The sequence below is a fragment of the Scyliorhinus canicula genome, chromosome 12 (assembly GCF_902713615.1).
Source record: "Scyliorhinus canicula chromosome 12, sScyCan1.1, whole genome shotgun sequence".
NCBI classification, from domain to species: domain Eukaryota; kingdom Metazoa; phylum Chordata; class Chondrichthyes; order Carcharhiniformes; family Scyliorhinidae; genus Scyliorhinus; species Scyliorhinus canicula.
Genome location: NC_052157.1, coordinates 28,075,359 through 28,094,686, shown reverse-complemented (window position 1 = coordinate 28,094,686; position 19,328 = coordinate 28,075,359). Strand labels below are relative to the sequence as shown.

Sequence of the window (19,328 nt, the reverse complement as noted above, 5' to 3'; positions counted from 1 at the left end):
GCGTGGGTTTCACCCCCACAACCCAAAGATGTGCAGGTTAGGTGGATTGGCCACGCTAAATTGCCCCTTAATTGGAACAAAAAATTGGTACTCTAAATTTTAAAAAATAGTAACCAAGAAAAGGAAATAATTTGGATTAATTTATTCTAATCATGACAACTGCTCAAAACATTTGCGTAAGAAATTACGTTTATTGAATTACCCTGAAATCAATCAACATTTGGAAGAGAAATTAGCTCAGTTGTGATTTATATTTCTGCGCCAATTTCCTCCCCGTCTTGATTACTCTGATTGCTGAGGTATTGTCCCACAGGTTGTTCTCTGGTATTTTGCTGAAAGGGCTATAATGTATGTGTGAGGTACACTCAGTAGCTATTCAGCCTCAAATTTCATCATGACCAAACTCAGAATTGCTGGACACTCAGAAGCAGACACCATGGTTGACTTTCCCCTCCTGATTCCGTGACATGTCGCCATCATTCTTCTGTGGCCTGGGCTGTTGGAGGACTCCAGTGGGCCTTTGTTACCAGTGCTTCTTTGGGGAGGCTGCTTGTTGCATCCTTTCTGTCCCTGGGTTCATGACTGTCCGGTGTGTCTCTGCGCAGTGGCCCTGAGCCCTGCCCGGTGAACCAGACAAAGGTGCACTTGTGTCTGTGCTGGTATCTGCAAGGGCAAGGCCAAACGATGCCTCTTTCATGATGCCTCCCTCCTCCTCTACTTGCCGGGGTCCCTGCATGAATGTGAAGGAGCAGGGGCGGTGATTGTTGAGGGTACGCAGGAAAAGAGAGAGAGAGATGAAAGCAGCTGCCAGAGGTTGTGCAAACTGCAGATACTGGAGTGGGAAGGAAATAAAAAGGAGGATACAAGAGCGAAGTACCTGTGGGACCCATCCTCCAATCTCGCCAGTGCCCAGAAGTCTGAACCACTGCCCATAATGTCCAGGACTCCCTCATCGAAGAAATGGATGTAGGCTGACCCTGCCCATGTGCACATCTGCTTCCTCATGTTCTACATAATTTGCCGCAGAGGATGGAAGTGGGGGGGGGGGGGGGGGGGGGGGGGGGTTGCTGGCAGGAGCCATTATGTTTTCGCAGTGCCATGTCATGGAAGAATAGTGAGAGTGGTGGTAGAAATGTGGGGTGGGGGATGCAGTAGAGCAGAAGAGGCAGAGTGTCTACATAGCATCAGAGGGAGGTGTAGGGTGCTGGTTGACAAACAGAGAGGGCAGGTCTCCGAGCTGTGGGGCTACAGGCGGTGCAGAGGGGAAGATAAGGACAGTGCATGCTTTGATTTACAAGCCCTACCCACAGCAACCTTCTGTGCCCATTGATCCCCTTGTCGTGCCTGCTGTGCTCTGTCATTGGCCTCCTCTGCCAGCTCTTGCCACTTACCTGGATCCTCTTCAATATCTGCTGTGGGAGCAGCAACTCCGTCTTCCACCAGATAAGACCCCTGACCACCAAAACTGCAGCATCTGAGCACTCGAAGTGATGGGGTGGGCTGTGAAACCTCCTTAACATCTGTTTCAGGCATATCTGCAGCACCTATGGCAGGTTCCAGAATGCTGCCATCAAACTATACATTCCCATGAAGAGGTTGCCCTAAATAACGTCATGGTCACACTATTCCCAGGGTCTTGACCAGGGGACATGCCAGTGAACAACTGGAGAAGTAAAGCTATAACCTCACTTATTCAATGTTAACGAGACTGGGGACAATTTTCTCTAATTAATGGCACCTGTATATTAAGGCTGTTGGTGGTGTCATATTCAGCACCCTTAAATGAGCGTGGTGCAAATCCCACCCCCTTATGTTTATTTTGCATTATATCGATCTTTCAACAGATTTCAGAACTTTTAAAGAGAGTTGAGGAATATATTCGAGAGCAACAAATAAAGATCGGGTTTACTGGGGAACAAAACAGAGAACAGCCCCACCTGCTGGATATTAGGTGAGTGCCTGTCCTCCTGCTCCATCGCTATGTGACTCGGTAAATCTCAGGGGTGATTTACAAGCACTTGGCCATAGGGCGATGCCCCAAGTGCCCACCCAACAGCGTCTCCTCCCCAACCCCCCCCCTTTTTTTTGGTGACAGTCGCCAAGAATCCTGCACCTTCTCATCCTCCCCTGTGCTCAGAGCTCTGCAATGGTGGATCTGGCTGTACAGCCCCCAGGCCCTGCTTGTGTGAGGTTAGGAGAGATTTCACAATGAAATTGTGTGAAACTGGTGTGTCTTTACAGCAATCCAGCACCTTTGTGGTCGCTTTTCCTTTTTTAAAATAAATTTAGAATACCAAATTAATTTTTTCCAATTAAGGGGCAATTTAACGTGGCCAATCCACCTACCCTGCACATCTTTCGGTTGTGGGGGCGAAACCCACGCAAAGACGGGGAGACTGTGCAAACTCCACACGGACAGTGACCCAGAGTCAGGATTGAACCTGGGACCTCAGCGCCATGAGGCAGCAGGGCTAACCCACTGCGCCACCGTGCTGCCCTGTGGTCACTTTACCCAGCTTTTTATTTCAACGTTTGATGAACATGAATTCAAATTCCAAAACTTCCATGACGGGATTTGAACTCGCGTTAGCATAAATGCTTCACAGCTCCAGGGTCCCAGGTTCGATTCCCGGCTGGGTCACTGTCTGTGTGGAGTCTGCACGTCCTCCCCGTGTGTGCGTGGGTTTCCTCCGGGTGCTCCGGTTTCCTCCCACAGTCCAATGATGTGCGGGTTAGGTGGATTGGCCATGCTAAATTGCCCGTAGTGTCCTAATAGTAAGGTTAAGGGGGGGAGTTGTTGGGTTACGGGTATAGGGTGGATACATGGGTTTGAGTAGGGTGATCATTGCTCGGCACAACATCGAGGGCCGAAGGGCCTGTTCTGTGCTGTACTGTTCTATGTTCTATGTTCTATGTTCTCTGAATTATTAGTCCAGGGACAGAACCGTCACACTGTCCAATCAATATGTCCCTACTTAGTAGATTTGTGAGAATGGCAATGGGTAAGATGCAACCCATGGCGATGCGTGATTCTTCTTTGTTTCCTCTTTTGTCCTACATGGCCAGAAAATGTCACAAATTATCTTTCAAAGGATGAAGAGCATAACTGAAGACATCAAGGATCAGGTTTTATCCAGTTGCTCCCGTTTGGAACAGAAACTAGCTAGAAAGGAGCAGGAATTGATGCATCAAATAGAACTGATCTCATTAACTGTGAAAGATAAAACTGTAAGTATTTTATTAAAGAGCAGAAAAATGAAATTTGTAGGGTGTTGGGTGCCATTCGGGAGGCCTTAGTGAAGTCTTCATAATCTTAAGTAGGATAACTGGTTAGCACTGCTACCTCACAGCGCCAGGGACCTAGGCTCGATTCCGGCCTCGGGTGATTGTGTGGAGTTTGCACATTCTCTCCCCTATCTGCGTGGGTTTATCCGAGTGCTCCGGTTTCCTCCCATAGTCCAAAGGCGTGCAGGTTAGGTGGATTGTCCATGCTAAATTGCCCCTTAGTGTCCAAGGGTTAGGTAGGGTTACAGGGATAGGGTGGGGGAATGGGCAGAGGTAGGATGCTCTTTCAGAGGGTCGTGCAGATTCATTGGGCTGAAAGACCTCCTCTGAACTATAGGGATTCTATGGATTCTGTGAACAGCATGGATTTATTAACTATACCACCTATGTACATTTATATATATATATATTAAAACCTTCTAGCTAGGACCTATCTTCATGCTTTCTTGTGCACATGGCTCTGTCCAAACACTAGTCTGACCTCTTGGTGCGGGTCATGTGTTTGCTTACATCACTGTGGGTGGTACTATTCTCACTCCCACATTAACCCTGTATGTGCCAACCCTGTATACAATAGGGCAGGCATTGTCAAACGCGGGGGCGCAGACTGCAGGTGGGTCGTGGGTGGGTGTCGGGAGGGCCGCGGAGCCGTCCGTTACGGCGCTCCTGATCCCGCAAATCCACGCGCAACAGCCACAGCAGCCGGCTTTTAATAATGCCGGCTGCAAGCGGCCTTCAAAATGGCCAGGAACAGATAACAAAAAAATTCGGCCGCACTGCGCATGCATGCCCAATCATCGGTGCGCATGCACAGTGCGGCTGCATATTTTTTTATATGGTCGCAGCCTTTTTTTTCAAGTTCGGGGGGGCCAAAGGGACCATTGGGGCCAAAGGGGCCCAAAACCATTTCCTCCATTTTTGCCAGCAACAAACAAGGTAAGAGAAAATGGTGGGTCGCGCAGGTCGGCCGGCGTGGGTCGCGCAGGTCAGCCGGCGTGGGTCGTGAAGGTCAGCCGGCATGAGTCGCGAAGGTCGTCCAGCGTGAGTCGCGAAGGTCGGCCAGCGTGGGTCACGAAGGTGGCCTGTTTGTAAAAATGGGTCCCTGGAAAAAAGTTTGATAAACACTGCAATAGGTAGTCAGCTTCTAGATGTTTCAAAGATGGGAGCTGTATAACGTTACAATGCAAAGTTGTCACAGTTTCTTGTGTCATATTCTATATTTTCTGTTTGCTGGTGACAATGTGTTGTTGGGAGGAGTAGTGGAGAAAGTTTGGAGGAAGTTGGAAAGAAACTGACAAGGTGAGAAAATGGGAAGTACTGGGGGTTAGGGGATGGGAGAAATAAACAGGTTAGCAAGCTAGCTAGCGTGCGCCACCTTTCAACTGGAGCGCGTGTCTGTGAGTGATCCCTCGGGTTTAATGAAAGATGTAACACATAATCAGCATCACCAGCAGTATGTCCAGTTTGTGGCTAGTCCATTATGAAGGATAAGCAGCAGTAGTTTTCTCGTACATTCAGTAAGCAATGACAATGTTACAGTGAATAATTAACGCGTTTGTGAACAATTTAAGAAAATTATTTTGAAGCAGCCCGGATATGATACTTTTGATAATGATGAGGGCGGCTGGCACACCAACTGCGAAACAGGGAGGCGGCCAGGGAAACCGGGGAGTAAAGAATAAGGAGGGTAACACGGTCTTGGATCCAAGGGGGGTGAACAAAATCTTTAAGGAATTCTATAGTAAACTATACATGTCGGAGCCCTATACGTGGATGATTTGCTCCTGTACATTTTGGACCCTGTGGAGGGGATGGGGGAGTTCTGCGGATCCTGAGGGATTTTGGTAGTTTTTCAGGGTACAAACTGAACATGGGAAAGAGCGAGTCGTTTGAGATCCAGGCCAAGGGGCAGGAGGAGAGACTGAAAGAGCTGCCGCTCAGGATGGTAGAGAAATGTTTTCGTTACCTGGGTATACAGGTGGCCAGGAAATGGGATGCCCTGCACAGGCTCAACCTGACCCGGTTGGTGGAGCAAATGGAAGGGGACTTTAAAATGTGGGACATGCTCCCGCTGTCACTGGCAGGGAGGGTGCAGACCGTGAAAATGACTGTCCTCCCCAGGTTTTTGTTTGTCTTTCAGTGCCTCCCCATCTTCACCCCAAGGCCTTTTTAAGCGGGTGAGTAGGATAATTACGGGCTTTGTGTGGGTGAATAAGGCCCCGCGAGTAAGGAGATCGTTGTTGGAGCGCAGTCGGTGGGGGTGAGTTGCCGCTGCCGAACTTTCGCAACTACTACTGGGCGGCCAATATAGCTATGATTAGGAAGTGGGTGGTGGGTGTTTTGGGGGGGGGGGGGGGGGGGGGGTCGGTGTAGGAGCAGCTGGAGGTGGCATCATGTAAAGGTACTAGTCTGGGAGCTTTGATAACGGTTCCTTTGCCGTTCTCGCCGTCCCATTACTCCACTAGTCCGGTGGTGGTGGCGACACTGCGGATCTGGGGACAGTGGAGGAGGTATAAGAAGGTGGGGGGAGCGTCGGTTTGGACCCCGATATGCAACAATCACAGGTTTGTCCCGTGTAGGATGGATGGTGGGTTCCAGAGCTGGCAGTGGGCAGGCATCAGAAGGATGGGAGATCTGTTCATAGACGGAAGCTTTCCCAGTTTGAAGTCGCTAGAGGACAAATTTAATCTGCCGCCAGGAAACGGGAGGGGAGGGTGTCGGATATCTACCAGGAACTACAGGAGGCGGAGGAAACCCCCGGTGGAGGAACTCAAAGGCAAGTTGGAGGAGGAGCTAGGTGAGGAGATGGAAGAGGGTCTGTGGGCAGAGTTCCTGGGCAGGGTTAATTCCTCCTCATCATGTGCCAGACTCAGTCTAATTCAATTTAAGTTGGTCCATCGGGCACACATGACGGCAGCGAGAATGAGCAAGTTTTTTGGGGTGGAAGACAGTTGTGTGAGGTGCAAGGGCAGCCCTGCAAACCATGTCCACATGTTTTGGGCGTGCCCGGAGCTTAGAGTGTTCGCGAGGGAATGTCCCAAGGTGCTTAACACACGGGAGGTGCCGAGTCCAGAGATAGCGATCTTTGGAGTGTCAGAAGATCCAGAGTTCAGGGGGTGAAAGAGGCCGACGTCTTGGCCTTTGCCTCCCTAGTAGCCCGGAGACAGATTTTATTAATGTGGAGGGACTCAAAGCCCCCCACGTGTAGAGACTTGGGTTAACGACATGGCTGGGTTTCTCAGCCACGAGAAAATAAAGTTTGCCTTAAGAGGGTCTACGCTAGGGTTCTCTCGGAGGTGGCTGCCGGGGGCCCTGGAAAGGGAGCACACAGTGTCCACCAGCAAAACCAAGGCCTTCCGTACCCAGTGGTCACCACAGGGACTGGGGTATTTTATTGACCCCTTCAATCACATCCAGCACTACTTTCTCGGGGAAAATTAAAATGTCAGCAGCAGCAGCAATCCGTGGGGGGAGGAGGGCTTCATTGGGATGGTGTGGGAAGACTGGGTCACGTGGGGTAATGTCTATTTAATTGTTATTGTATATTCTCTATTTGCACTATGTTCTTGTTCACTCTAGTTTGTTTTGTTATTATGGTTACTACTGTTTTATTATGAAAAATTCTGCAAAACCTTAATAAAAATACTTTAAAAAATACGATAATGATGCGGGCGGCACGGTGGCACAGTGGTTAGCACTGCTGCTTCACAGCGTCGAGGACCCGGGTTCAATCCTGGCCCTGGGTCACTGTCCATGTGGAGTTTGCACATTCTCCCCGTGTCTGCGTGGGTCTCATCCCCACAACCCAAAGATGTGCAGAGTAGGTGGATTGGCCATGCTAAATTACCCCTTAATTGGGGAAAAAAAAGAATTGGGTACTCTAAATTTATTATTAGAATTGGATTCAGGCAGCAGGCGGTCGAGGGGGTCCTCCTTCCTGACTGCCTGCCTCTCGATGTGACTCAGTTCGCTGCTGGGTGTCCCTGGAAAGGGAGCACACAGTATCCACCAGCAAAACCAAGGCCTTCCGGTACGGAAGTGGTCACCACAGGGACTGGGGTATTTTATTGACCCCTTCAATCACATCCAGCAGAGGTGACAGAAGAGGATTCTGGGAATCCCCCCCCACCCCCCCCCCCCCCCCCCCACCACCACCAGACAATTTTCTGCCTCTATCAGCAACCAATTTTGTACCCCCCCCCCAATTCTCTCACCCCCTCCTGAGCCAGTTCCTTCCTCAATCAGCAACCAGCCTCTTCTCCCAGAGTAGCCGCCAGACACTCTTCCCCTTCTCCCACCCACCCCCCTGCCAGACACCCTTTCCCCTCTTCCCCCCCCCACTCCCCGCCAGACACCCCTCCCACTCCCCCCCCACCAGACATCCTTCCCCCTCTCCGCAACCCCTCCCAGCTCAGCAGTCACTCAGAGATCCTACTGGATCTGTTAAGTGATTGTTTAATATTTGTGATGCACAGCTTTGTATCCCCTCCCCAATCAATTAGGATTAGTAAGTGATTAATAAAGAACATGCCTACCATTTTACCTTACCCTAGTGCACTGGGGAAATCCTACAGGTTAAATGTGTGTAGACCAGTGCTGCAGGTTGCTACCATTTTACAATGTTCATCCCTTCAAACAGTGGGAGTGTTCTCTGGGCTGGCTGTCAGTTCGTTTGCTGTAATGGAGATGTGACTTTCTGTTTGTGTTAGGAAAGCAGTGAGAAATCAATGGAAGACAGGATTAACCAGCTGTCCGTGAAACTTGACAAAATAGAAGCGATACAGAAAACTTACTCAGAGCTTCACGACATAAAGCAGGTGGAGGACAAGCTGAATCTGGTCATCGCTAGCATAGAAATGAAAATATGGAAAGAAATAGAGGACATCGAAGCTGAAACTAATGTTGGTGAGATAAAATCAGTGTTTGTACGACTTCATGATTCATGGGGCGGCCCGGTGGTGCAGTGGTTAGCACTGCTGCCTCATGGCGCCGAGGGCCCAGGTCAAATTCCGGCCCCTTAATTGGAAAAAAAGAATTGGGTGCTCTAAATTTTTTTTAAAAGTTGGATCATGTGCACATTTAAAAAAAAATTTAAAGTACCCAATTCCTTTTTTTTCCCAATTCAGGGGCAATCTAGCACGGCCAAACCATCTTTGGGTTGCGGGGGTAAAACCCACGCAGACACAGGGAGAATGTGCAAACTCCACATGGACAGTGACCCAGAGCCGGGATCGAACCTGGGACCTCAGCGCCGTGAGGCAGCAGGGCTAACCCACTGCGCCACCGTGCTGCCCTCGTATGATCCAACTTGATGTTAAGTATAAGGATTGGTTTCTAAATGGAACATTCCCGCACCCCTATGTTATTAAGCTGTCAGGTCATATTTGAGCAAGCACCATCTAGCTCTGTGCCCAAATTCCTCACTGTGTGAACCTGGACAAAAGGCTGTGGAGAAACTGCATCGCCACCGAGCCCAATCCTGCCCTCACCTGGTATTCCAGCAGGGACGCCCCTAAATAGCAGCGAGGAGTGAGAAACCTCCGTGATCTTCCCACTCCTTAGCCAAGAAGTGAAGATCATTTATTGTATGCCAGTTGCAATCCTGCTAAGATCACCAAACGCAGCTCAGACCTAGAGATTCCGAATCTGATCCCCAAGGTCTATGTGCCTCGATGGGATAATTGGCCAGAGTTGTTCAAATTGAAAACCTAGCTGCCTTGTATTTGTGAGAACACCTATTGCCACAATGGTCATCGAACCAGATTGCTGCTTATCTGGTTTATTAGAGTCCACTCTAGAAAATCTAATACAAAATCAAAAGAGAAAATGCTAGAAATACTCAGCAGGCCTGGCAGCACCTGGGGAGAGGGACACAATGTAAATACTTCATGCCAAGGGCCTTTCTCCTGAAACATCAGTTCTGTTTGCCTCTCCCCAGATACTGCCAGACCTGCCCAGTATTTCCAGCACCCACAGTATTTTGCTGCTATGTATCATTTTGAATTTTTTCTGATATTCTTTGCAGCCACAGCATTCGATGCCGTGCTTTACACACTTCTGATGATTTGTCTTTTGTTATCAAGGCTTTTCAGCTATTTATGATAGCATTGGATCCTTAAGACACATACTGGAAGCAAAAATGAAGCAGGATAAAGAGCAGTTGCAGAAACAGATTAGTCAGATGCAGCATACGATGGATTCCATTCCTCTGGAGCCGTTTTAAAATGGAGTCATTGTGCATGATCTACATCATTCATTTAGATGAATAGCCATAGTCTAAATCTACATTTGCCATTATATTGGTAGTTGCTTGAAGCTATTTCATACAGCTTATGTTTATCAAAAGGGGGCCTCAGTAAAACATTGATATCCTTATTTGTAAGTTAACCAAGTCAGCAAATTATACTGGTTTGAGCATTGTATACCAAACTCATTGTAAGCCTTTATCCCAATAAAGCAAGTTGTGTGTGTATTTTCTGTGCAGAAGTGGCTTTAAATGGACATATGACTGATTGATTGATTGTGTTTTTCAAATTAAATTGATGTGACAGGATCACATCATGAACAAGGGTCTTCACCTCTTCCTCACGTGTGCTCACAATAAGGATTAACAATCTTTATTACTGTGGTAGTATGACTAGGGGTATTACGGTACCTGGGAGTGTGAGCTGCCATTGGTGCAGAGGACTCGCTGTCCATTGGCCCAGGTATCGCGTGCCTCTTAGCCCGATTGGCTAAGAGGAAGGTAGCTCCGCCTACGAGGCGGGGTATAAGAACCCATGTCCCCCGGCAGCCAGCCATTCTCCTGTACGTCTGCTGCTGGGTTCACGTCTTGCTAATTAAAGCCTTTCGTTCGGACTTCATCTACGTTTCGTGTCCATTGATTGTGCATCAATTACATCCTTCCAGAACCAGTTTACTAGTTGTGAAAACTACATGGGTTCTGTGAAAATTGTACTTTAATTAGAAGTGTAATCACCGTTAACAACTTTTACCAACCCACGGGTCCGGAAATTCATCTGCCACATTTCGGCCTGGGAGCCATGATTCTCAAGCTGTCAATGCTAATTGAAGAGGAGTTGGACAACACAATATTTGTGTCCTCACTCATTTCCCTGTTAGCAGGGTGACAACTGGTGTCTCTGAGAGAAGCTGACCAATCAAATGTCCAACAGCTCTCTGGTCAACTGGGAGCATTGCTGAGGATTCAATGTTGGAGGAAACAGTAAGTGGAAGGGTGTAGCGGGCAGATATTGCTTGGGCCAGGTTGAACGGCATCAGCAAGGTGCGGCAAAGGGATTTGGAGGGGGGGGGGTTGCAGCGTGGACAGAGGTGGAGGGATGGGAATGGTGAGGGGAGAGAAGATCGTTAGGGGGACACCCCAATGGGCCCAGTGGTCTGTTAAGGGGGTAAATTTAGAGTACCCAATTTTTTCTTTCCAATTAAAGGGCAATTTAGTGTGACCAATTCACCTATTCTGCACACCTTTGGGTTGTGGGGGTGAAACCCATGCTGACACAAGGACAATGTGCAAACCCCACACGGACAGTGACCCAAAGCCGGGATTGAACCCAGGTCCTCGGTGCTGTGAGTCAGCAGTGCTAACCACTGTGCCGCCCCTGATGAATTTCATAACTGTATGGTTAAAATCGCCCCTGTAGATTCAGTAAGCGTATTACACATTCAAAAAAAATTAAATCAAAGCTGTTTTTTTGAATTTAGCATTTTGTTAAAAGTTTAATTTCAACATGCAACTTTTTTAGAAGCTTCTTAACCATTGCATTTGAAACATCTTTTCCACTCTTATAAAGTCACCGAGTCTGCACATTCTCCCCGTGTCTGCGTGGGTTTCACCCCCACAACCCAAAAAATGTGCAGGGTAGGTGGATTGGCCGCGCTAAATTGCCCCTTAATTGGAAAAAATAATTGGGTACTCTAAATTTTTTTTAAAAATTAAAAAAAATAAAGTCACCGAGTCATTTACAGCAAATGTGGTCCTTCAGCCCATCGAGTCCATACTGGCTCTCAGTGGAGTAATCCTGTCAGTCCCATTCTCCATGGCCCTGACAATGTATTTTCTTCAAGCATTCCCAATTTCATTTTGAAACCACTGATTATTTCCCTTTCCACCATCATCGTGGCTGTAAATTCCAGATCATTGCTACTTGCTGCGTAAAATAGACCCTCCTCACATTCCCCCTGCATCTTCTGCCCAAAATATCAAATCTACATCCCCCAGTCTTGGGAAGGGCTTTTCGTTGACTACCTTATCTAAGCCTGTCATATTCTTATACACCTCTATCAAATTTATCCTCAATCATCGTTGCTTCAAGAACAGCCCCTCCCTTTCTTTTTTTTTAAAGTTAAGAGTACCCAATTATTTTTTTCCAATTAAGGGGCAATTTAGCGTGGCCAGTCCACCTACCCTGCATATCTTTGGGTTGTAGGGGTGAAACTCACGCAGACACGGGGGAAAATGTGCAAACTCCACATGGACAGTGACCCAGGGCTGGGATTCAAACCTGGGTCCTCAGCGTCACAGTCCCAGTGCTAAGCACTGCGCCATGTGCCGACCTAGCCCCTGCCTTTCTAACGTAACCTTGTGATTTAACACTGATGGTTATGTTCTACACCAGTGTGGTGAATCACATTCCTCGTAATTCACACTGTTGTTATATGGTATGTGTTGTGTCTATGTAAGCTCGGTATACGAGCAGTTGCGCGGTTCTGCCCATAGGGGGCGATGAAGAGTTTGTACTGGGCTCCACCATTGGCTCTCCTCATGGTTCTGCCCATGGCTCCTCCCACTAACTGGAAGTATAAAGGTCTGCGGTTGTGAGCCTGCTGCCAGTTCATCTCGTCGCAGGCAGGCTCTGTTGCAAGACTATTAAAACTACTGTTCACTTCCAACCACGTGTCTTGTGAATTGATGGTCACATCAGTTTAATAGTCTTTGGAAACTAGAAGAAACCGACTATGGAATCAGCCCTCAAACCTGATTGACCAGAACTCGACCCGTAGGCTGCAGAGGCAAGAGAAATCTTTCAACACTGGGTTAGCCCTGCTGCCTCACGGCATCGAGGTCCCAGGTTCGATCCCGGCTCTGGGTGGAGTTTGCACATTTTCCCCGTGTTTGCGTGGGTTTCACCCTCATAACCCAAAGATGTGCAGGCTAGGTGGATTGGCCACGCTAAATTGCCCCTTAATTGGAAAAAAATGAATTGGGTACACTAAATTTATTTTACAAAAAATAAAAAATAAATCTTTCAACACTGGCTCCGATGTTTCAAGGCCTACCTGGCTGAATCAAGTACTCCAGAAACTACAGAGGAGCAGAAACACAGTCCACTGCACGCAAGGGTGAGCCACTGTATATCTACTCAACTCAGTAGTACCAACTCGTATATGGGGGCTCTAGCCATGCTAGATCGAATGTACATGAGGCCCATCAACGAGGTCTACGCGCGCCATATTTTTACGACCCGCCGCCAGCGCCCCGCGGAGTCGTTGGAAGAATTCTGCGGGAATTAAAGACTTTAGCTTGGGACTGTAATTACTAAGCTGTATCAGCCGAACAGCACATAGAGCTCGCCATCAGAGATGTGTATGTGGCAGGGCTCAGATCAAACTATGTGCGCCAACGGTTGCTCAAAAAAGGGGCCCAGAATTTAGAGGACATGGTAGAATTCGCTACCACCATGGAGGTCTCGTTCCGCAGCCTCACCTCGTTCCCCGCGGACCAAGCGACCCCATCCTGGGCCCCCGACCAGCGACTGCCCCAGGCCTGCGCCGCGCAGCCACCCAGCCATTACGCAGCTCCAGCGTGCCATTTTTGCAGACAGCCCCAGTACCCACGGCAGTACTGCCTGGACCGTAACGCGACCTGCAGCAGCTGCGGTCGCAAGGGACACTATGCCCGGGTCTGCCTGGCAAAGCAAGCCCCCTCTCCTAACTCTCCCACAGCCCAGAGCACTCGTTTTCAAAATCCACAGCCCCACAGGCCCCGAAATGCTGCGGCCTGTACTCCGACTCCGCCCCCAAACGACACGTGCAACTCATGGGGGCCGCCATCTTGGCAACCCCCCTCCACGCGGCCGGCCACGTGCGACTCGTGGGGGCCACCATCTTGGGCGCCATCTTCCTCGCCGCCCACCACGTGCGATCCACGGGAGCGGCCATCTTGGGATCCTTCCCCTTCCAACTCAGAAAATCGCCTTGAAGGCTACGAACTCAGAGGGCAGTCATCACGGGGCCACTCCAGCACAGCTGATCGAGCCGCCGACCACCCGCAACTCAGCGCGGTGACGTTGGACCAGTTGCGTCCAAAACATCTCTATGATGACCGTTCAAATCAACAGGTACAGGACACCGTGCCTCTTCGACTCCGGGAGCACCGAGAGCTTTGTACACCCAGATCTGGTAAGACGCTGTTGGCTCTCTATTTTCCCGGCACGGCAAACTATCTCCCTCGCTTCGGGCTCTCACTCTGTTCACCTCCAAGGGTGCAACGTCGCGACCCTAACAATCCAGGGCACTAGCTACTCGAACTTCCAGCTGTACGTGCTCCCTGAACACTGCGACCCACTCCTACTGGCCCTTGCCCCCGCTCACTATTTGCAGCCTCGCTACGCTAAAAATCGACCCCCCCTCCGCTTTTTGCCAATCTCACGTCGGACTGCAAACCCGCAGCCACTCGCAGCAGGCGATACAGCCTGCAGGACAGGGTGTTTATCAGAACCGAGGTCCATAGGCTTCTACGTGAGGGGATCATAGAGGCCAGTAATAGTCCCTGGAGAGCTCAGGTGGTGGTCGTCAAGACCCGGGAAAAATTCCGAATGGTAGTGGACTATAGCCAAACCATTAATCGGTTCACGCTCCTCGATGCGTACCCCCTCCCCAGGATGCAGACATGGTGAATCAGATCGCCCACTATCGCGTCTTCTCCACGGTGGATCTGAAGTCTGCATACCACCAGCTCCCAATCCGCCCGGACGACCGTCACTACACGGCGTTTGAGGCCGACGGCTGCCTCTTCCACTTCCTCTGGGTTCCCTTTGGCGTCACGAATGGGATCTCGGTGTTCCAACGAGCAATGGACCGAATGGTCAACCAGTACGGGCTGCGGGCCACGTTTCCGTACTTGGATAACGTCACCATCTGCGGCCATGATCAGCAGGACCACGACGCTAACCTCCAGCGATTTTTCCAAACTGCCCAGAAACTTAATCTTACTTATAACACGGAGAAATGCGTTTTCCGCACGACCAGGCTAGCCATCCTCGGCTATGTCGTGGAAAACGGAGTCCTGGGCCTCAAAAGGTGCCTGGGGTTTTTCTCATATTATGCCCAGTGGGTCCCTCACATTGCGGACAAAGCCCGCCCACTATTTAAGGCCACACTCTTCCCTCTATCAGATGAGGCTCATCAGGCCTTCACTCGTATCAAGGAGGACATCACCAAAGTGGCCATGCAGGCGGTGGATGAATCCGTCCCTTTCCAGGTTGGGAGCGATGCCTCAGAGGTAGCTCTCGCAGCCACACTAAATCAGGCAGGGAACCCAATCGCCTTTTTCTCCCGAACCCTCTCCGCTTCGGAACTTTGACACTCCTCGGTCGAAAAGGAAGCACAAGCCATTGTGGAGGCTATTCATCACTGGAGGCACTACCTCACAGGTAGGAGGTTCACCCTCATCACCGACCAAAGATCGGTTGCCTTTATGCTTGACAACTCACAAAGGGGCAAAATTAAAAACGATAAGATCCTACGGTGGAGGATCGAACTCTCCACCTACAAGTACGATATCATGTACCGACCGGGGAAGCTCAACAAGCCCCCAGATGCCCTGTCCCGCGGCACGTGCGCCAGCATGCAAGACGACTGCCTAAAGGCTATCCGCAATGACCTCTGCCACCCGGGGGTTACCCGGCTCGCCCACTACGTTAAAGCCCGAAATCTGCCTTTCTCCACCGAGGAGGTAAAAGCCGTCACCAGGGATTGCCCGATCTGTGCGGAGTGCAAACCGCACTTCTATAGACCAGACAGGGCCCACCTGGTCAAGGCCTCCCGGCCCTTTGAACGCCTAAGCATTGATTTCAAAGTGCCACTCACCTCGACCAATAGGAATGTGTACTTCCTGAACGTAACAGACGAGTTCTCTCGCTTCCCCTTTGCTATCCCGTGCCCCGATATGACCTCCCACACAGTCATTAGGGCCCTGCACAGCATCTTCACCCTGTTTGGTTTCCCTAGCTATGTACACAGCGACAGGGGTTCATCCTTTATGAGTGACGAGCTGCGTCAGTACCTGCTCGAAAAGGGCATCGCCTCGAGCAGGACTACCAGCTATAACCACAGGGGGAACGGGCAGGTGGAGAGGGAGAACGCGACGGTCTGGAAGACCGTCCTACTGACCCTCCGGTCCAGGAAGCTCCCGACCTCCCATTGGCAGGAGGTCCTCCCCGACGCGCTCCATGCTATTAGGCCCCTCCTATGTACGGCTACCAACCAGACCCCTCACGAGCGGCTATTTGTTTTTCCCAGGGGCACTACCATGGGGGTTTCGCTCCCAGCATGGTTGAACACACCGGGCCCGGTACCCCCATGCCTGCAGGTTTGCTGCCCGTGCTCCGCGCCCCCGCGCCTTTGGGTTTCCAGCGCTCCCCGTCACCAGTCGGATACGAAGCTCTGACCGAATCACCCCCGGTGTACGCCATGGTTCCCTCGCCGATCGCCACCACCCAGCCACCAGAAGAGGCTGCAACCCCAGTGCTTCGTCGATCTCAGAGGACGACTCGGCCGCCGGATCGATTCAATTTGTAATTTGTAAACACATCACCCCCGCTGGACTTGATTTTTTTTACAGGGGGTGAATGTGGTGAATCACATTCCTCGTAATTCACACTGTTGTTATATGGTATGTGTTGTGTCTATGTAAGCTCGGTATACGAGCAGTTGCGCGGTTCTGCCCATAGGGGGAGATGAGGAGATTGTACTGGGCTCCACCCTTGGCTCCGCCCATGGCTCCTCCCACTAACTGGAAGTATAAAGATCTGCGGTTGTGAGCCAGGTCGTCGCAGGTAAGCTTTGTTGTAAGACTATTAAAACCACTGTTCACTTCCAACCACGTGTCTTGTGAATTGATGGTCACATCAACCAGTCTCCTCCCACTCTAATTGAAGCTTCTCATCCTGTCCCGTATTCCTGTCTTCATCTGTACACCAAGCCTGCCTTTAAATGCATCAATGCTGTCTTGTTCATATCCATGTTTCCCCTTTCTTTAACACCGTGTGTGTGAATCGATTTGTCCTACTTTCTTTAATCTGTCAGTGGGTATTTTGTATTTATGCTCCCTTCTCCTGTCAAGGAGAAGTTTTGCCACATCCACCCTATCAAAGCACTTTGCAATTTTGGTATCCAAAATTTATTCTATCTTGATCGGTGCCCCCAGCCCCTCCTCCATCCTCGGAACCTCAACTGGTCCAGAAATTGCCTCATCCCGTCCACACCCGCCGGGGGCTCCGACTCATATAGATTGCTGTAGAATTCCTTGAAAACTTCATTCACCCCATCCGGGTCTGAGATCAAGTCACCCTCTTTATTCTTTACTCCCACAATCACCCTGGCCACCTGTCTTCCTAAGCTGGTGCGGCAGCATCCTGCTTGCCTTCTCCCCATATTCACACAGCGCACCCTTAGCCTTCCTCAACTGTTCTACCGCTTTCCCTGTGATTTATGTACATATATATATATATATACACACCTCTATGTGGAAGCTCTTTACAACCCAATGGTACAGTCACTATTGCAATGTAGCGAAGCATGGCAGCCAAATCACACACACAGCAAGGACGTACAAACAGCAGTGAATTGGCAACCAAACGATCTTTTCTGGTAAGGTTGGTCAAGGGTTGAATATTGACCAGGACACTGGGGAGAATTCTCCCGCTCTTCTTGAAATAGTATCATGGCCCTTTTACGCCCATCTGATGAGGACAGTCGGGACTTTGGTTTAGTACATCATCTGAAAGACAACATCTCTGACAGTGTAGTACTCCCTTAGTACTTCATTGAAGTGCCAATCTAGATTATGCACTCACACTTTCGGAATGGGTCTTGAACCCTAAACATTTTCACTCAGGCAATAGTGCTACCCTGAACCAGAATAGCACAAGAATGTTCCCTGTTCAATCAGTGATGCATAACTAACCTATCTATATGTTTATAAGTTCATAAGATATAGGAGCAAAATTAGGCCATTTGGCCCATCGGGTCTACTCCACCATTCGATCATGGCTGATCTCATCCTGGTCTTAACTCCACTGTCCTGCCAGTTCTCCACAACCCTTCAACCCATTACCAATTAAAATCTTGTCTAATTCCTCCTTAAATTTACTCACCGTCCCACTCTGGGGTAGCGGATTTCACAGGTTCATAATCCTTTGGGAGAAGTAGTTTCTCCTCAACTTTTAAATTTGCTACCTCCTATCCTAAGACTATGACCTCTCGTTCTAGAATGCCCCAACAAGAGGGCAGCACGGTGGCGCAGTGGTTAGCACTGCTGCCTCATGGTGCCAAGGTCTCAGGTTCGATCCCGGTTCTGGGTCACTGTCCGTGTCTAGTTTGCACATTCTCCCAGTGTTTGCGTAGGTCTCACCCCCACACTCCAAAGATGTGCAGGGTGGGTGGATTGTCCATGTTATATCGCCCCTTTTTTTGGGAAAAAATTAATCGGATGCTCTAAATTTATTTAAAAAACAAGAATGTCCCACAAGAGGAAGCATCTGCTCCACGTCTACTTTATCCATACCATTTATCATCTTGCATACCTCAATTTGATCTCCCTTCATTGCATGGTAGCACAGTGATTAGCACTGTTGCTTCACAGCACCTGGGTCCCAGGTTTGATTCCCGGCTTGGGTCACTGACTGTGTGGAGTTTGCACATTCTCCCCGTGTGTGCGTGGGTTTCCTCCGGGTACTCGGGTTTCCTCCCACAGTCCAAAGATGTGCAGGTTAGGTGGATTGGTCATGCTAAATTGCCCCTTAATTGGAAAAAATGAATTGGGTACTCTAAATTTATAAAATAAAAACATGGAGTTTAACAATTTCAGACCATGAACTTAGCGCTTGCATTTTGAATTTCTTTTCTCCTAGTGCCAGTCTGTATCTTGTTCTCAAGTTTTTGCTTTCAGACAGTACTATCCTTCATCCTGCTATTAACACCTACTCTGACCGAGCTTTCCGTCTTTATTATCATTATCACTCCCTTTGCCAGAGTTCCTTGGCATATGTAATGTTATCCGCCTGCTCTCCAACCTCTCCCTGACCATTTCATTCTGCACCCGTCCTGCCCCTACTCCATTTTTTCAACAGAACAAAACCAATCACATTCCTACCTCTACAGTTCCAAAGAAATGGCACATCGTTCCTGCACTTGGTATTTTTTAACTTTTCTTTAGTTGGATGAATTAGAATAAATTAACAGGCAACTATATTGATGTTAGTTTGTTTGTTGAACTAAATGTTTAAAATGGTGACAACTTGTAATTTAATGATTTGTCAGTCACTGGGAAATTAATCTCTCAAGTTAGTGGTCTCTACAGGCATTATAATAAATATAAAGCCACCATAAAGTTGCTAACCTAACTGTTATTAATTAGGGAAAGTAGCTAAAATTGGAGAATTAGTGACAAAATAAAATAAAGAAATGGGAATTGAGAATGAGACCAAAGGGTTTTTTAGGAAGGTAAAATAATCTTGCAGAGTGTCCAACAGTTCTTCACCTAAACAAATGAAGCATTTTTCAGTTACTTTTGATTTACATGAAGGGCTTATATGGTTGAATAGTCTGGCAAGAGTAACAGCCAAAAGGTTATGAAAACCCCCAGTTCAAATAGGTGCTGATTTCAAATTACATTACAGAATTTTAATACAGAGTAAATCGAGCTTTTTAAAAAGTTAATTAGCCACAACAAAAAACAGTTACGACTGAATTTGAGAAACATCAAATTACTGTTAGGCGTTTAAACTACTTTCAGACCAAGA

General features: G+C 48.9%; 1 protein-coding gene across 6 annotated transcripts in view; it reads left to right on the top strand.

Annotated features, from left to right (window-relative positions):
• LOC119975262 (protein FAM81A-like) overlaps nt 1–9,757 on the top strand; it is a 51,764-nt gene extending 42,007 nt beyond the window's left edge. For 5 of the 6 annotated variants that reach the window (XM_038814960.1, XM_038814958.1, XM_038814957.1 and 2 more), the window contains exons 5-8: nt 1,845–1,951; nt 3,093–3,228; nt 7,995–8,190; nt 9,369–9,757. In XM_038814960.1, coding sequence (XP_038670888.1) covers nt 1,845–1,951; nt 3,093–3,228; nt 7,995–8,190; nt 9,369–9,508 — 579 coding nt within the window. In that variant the 3' untranslated portion in view covers nt 9,509–9,757. Of the gene's footprint in view, nt 1–1,844; nt 1,952–3,092; nt 3,229–7,994; nt 8,191–9,310 lie in introns of all 6 variants that reach the window. The other variant, XM_038814956.1, reaches the window with a different exon arrangement.
• The last annotated feature ends 9,571 nt before the right edge of the window (nt 9,758–19,328 follow it).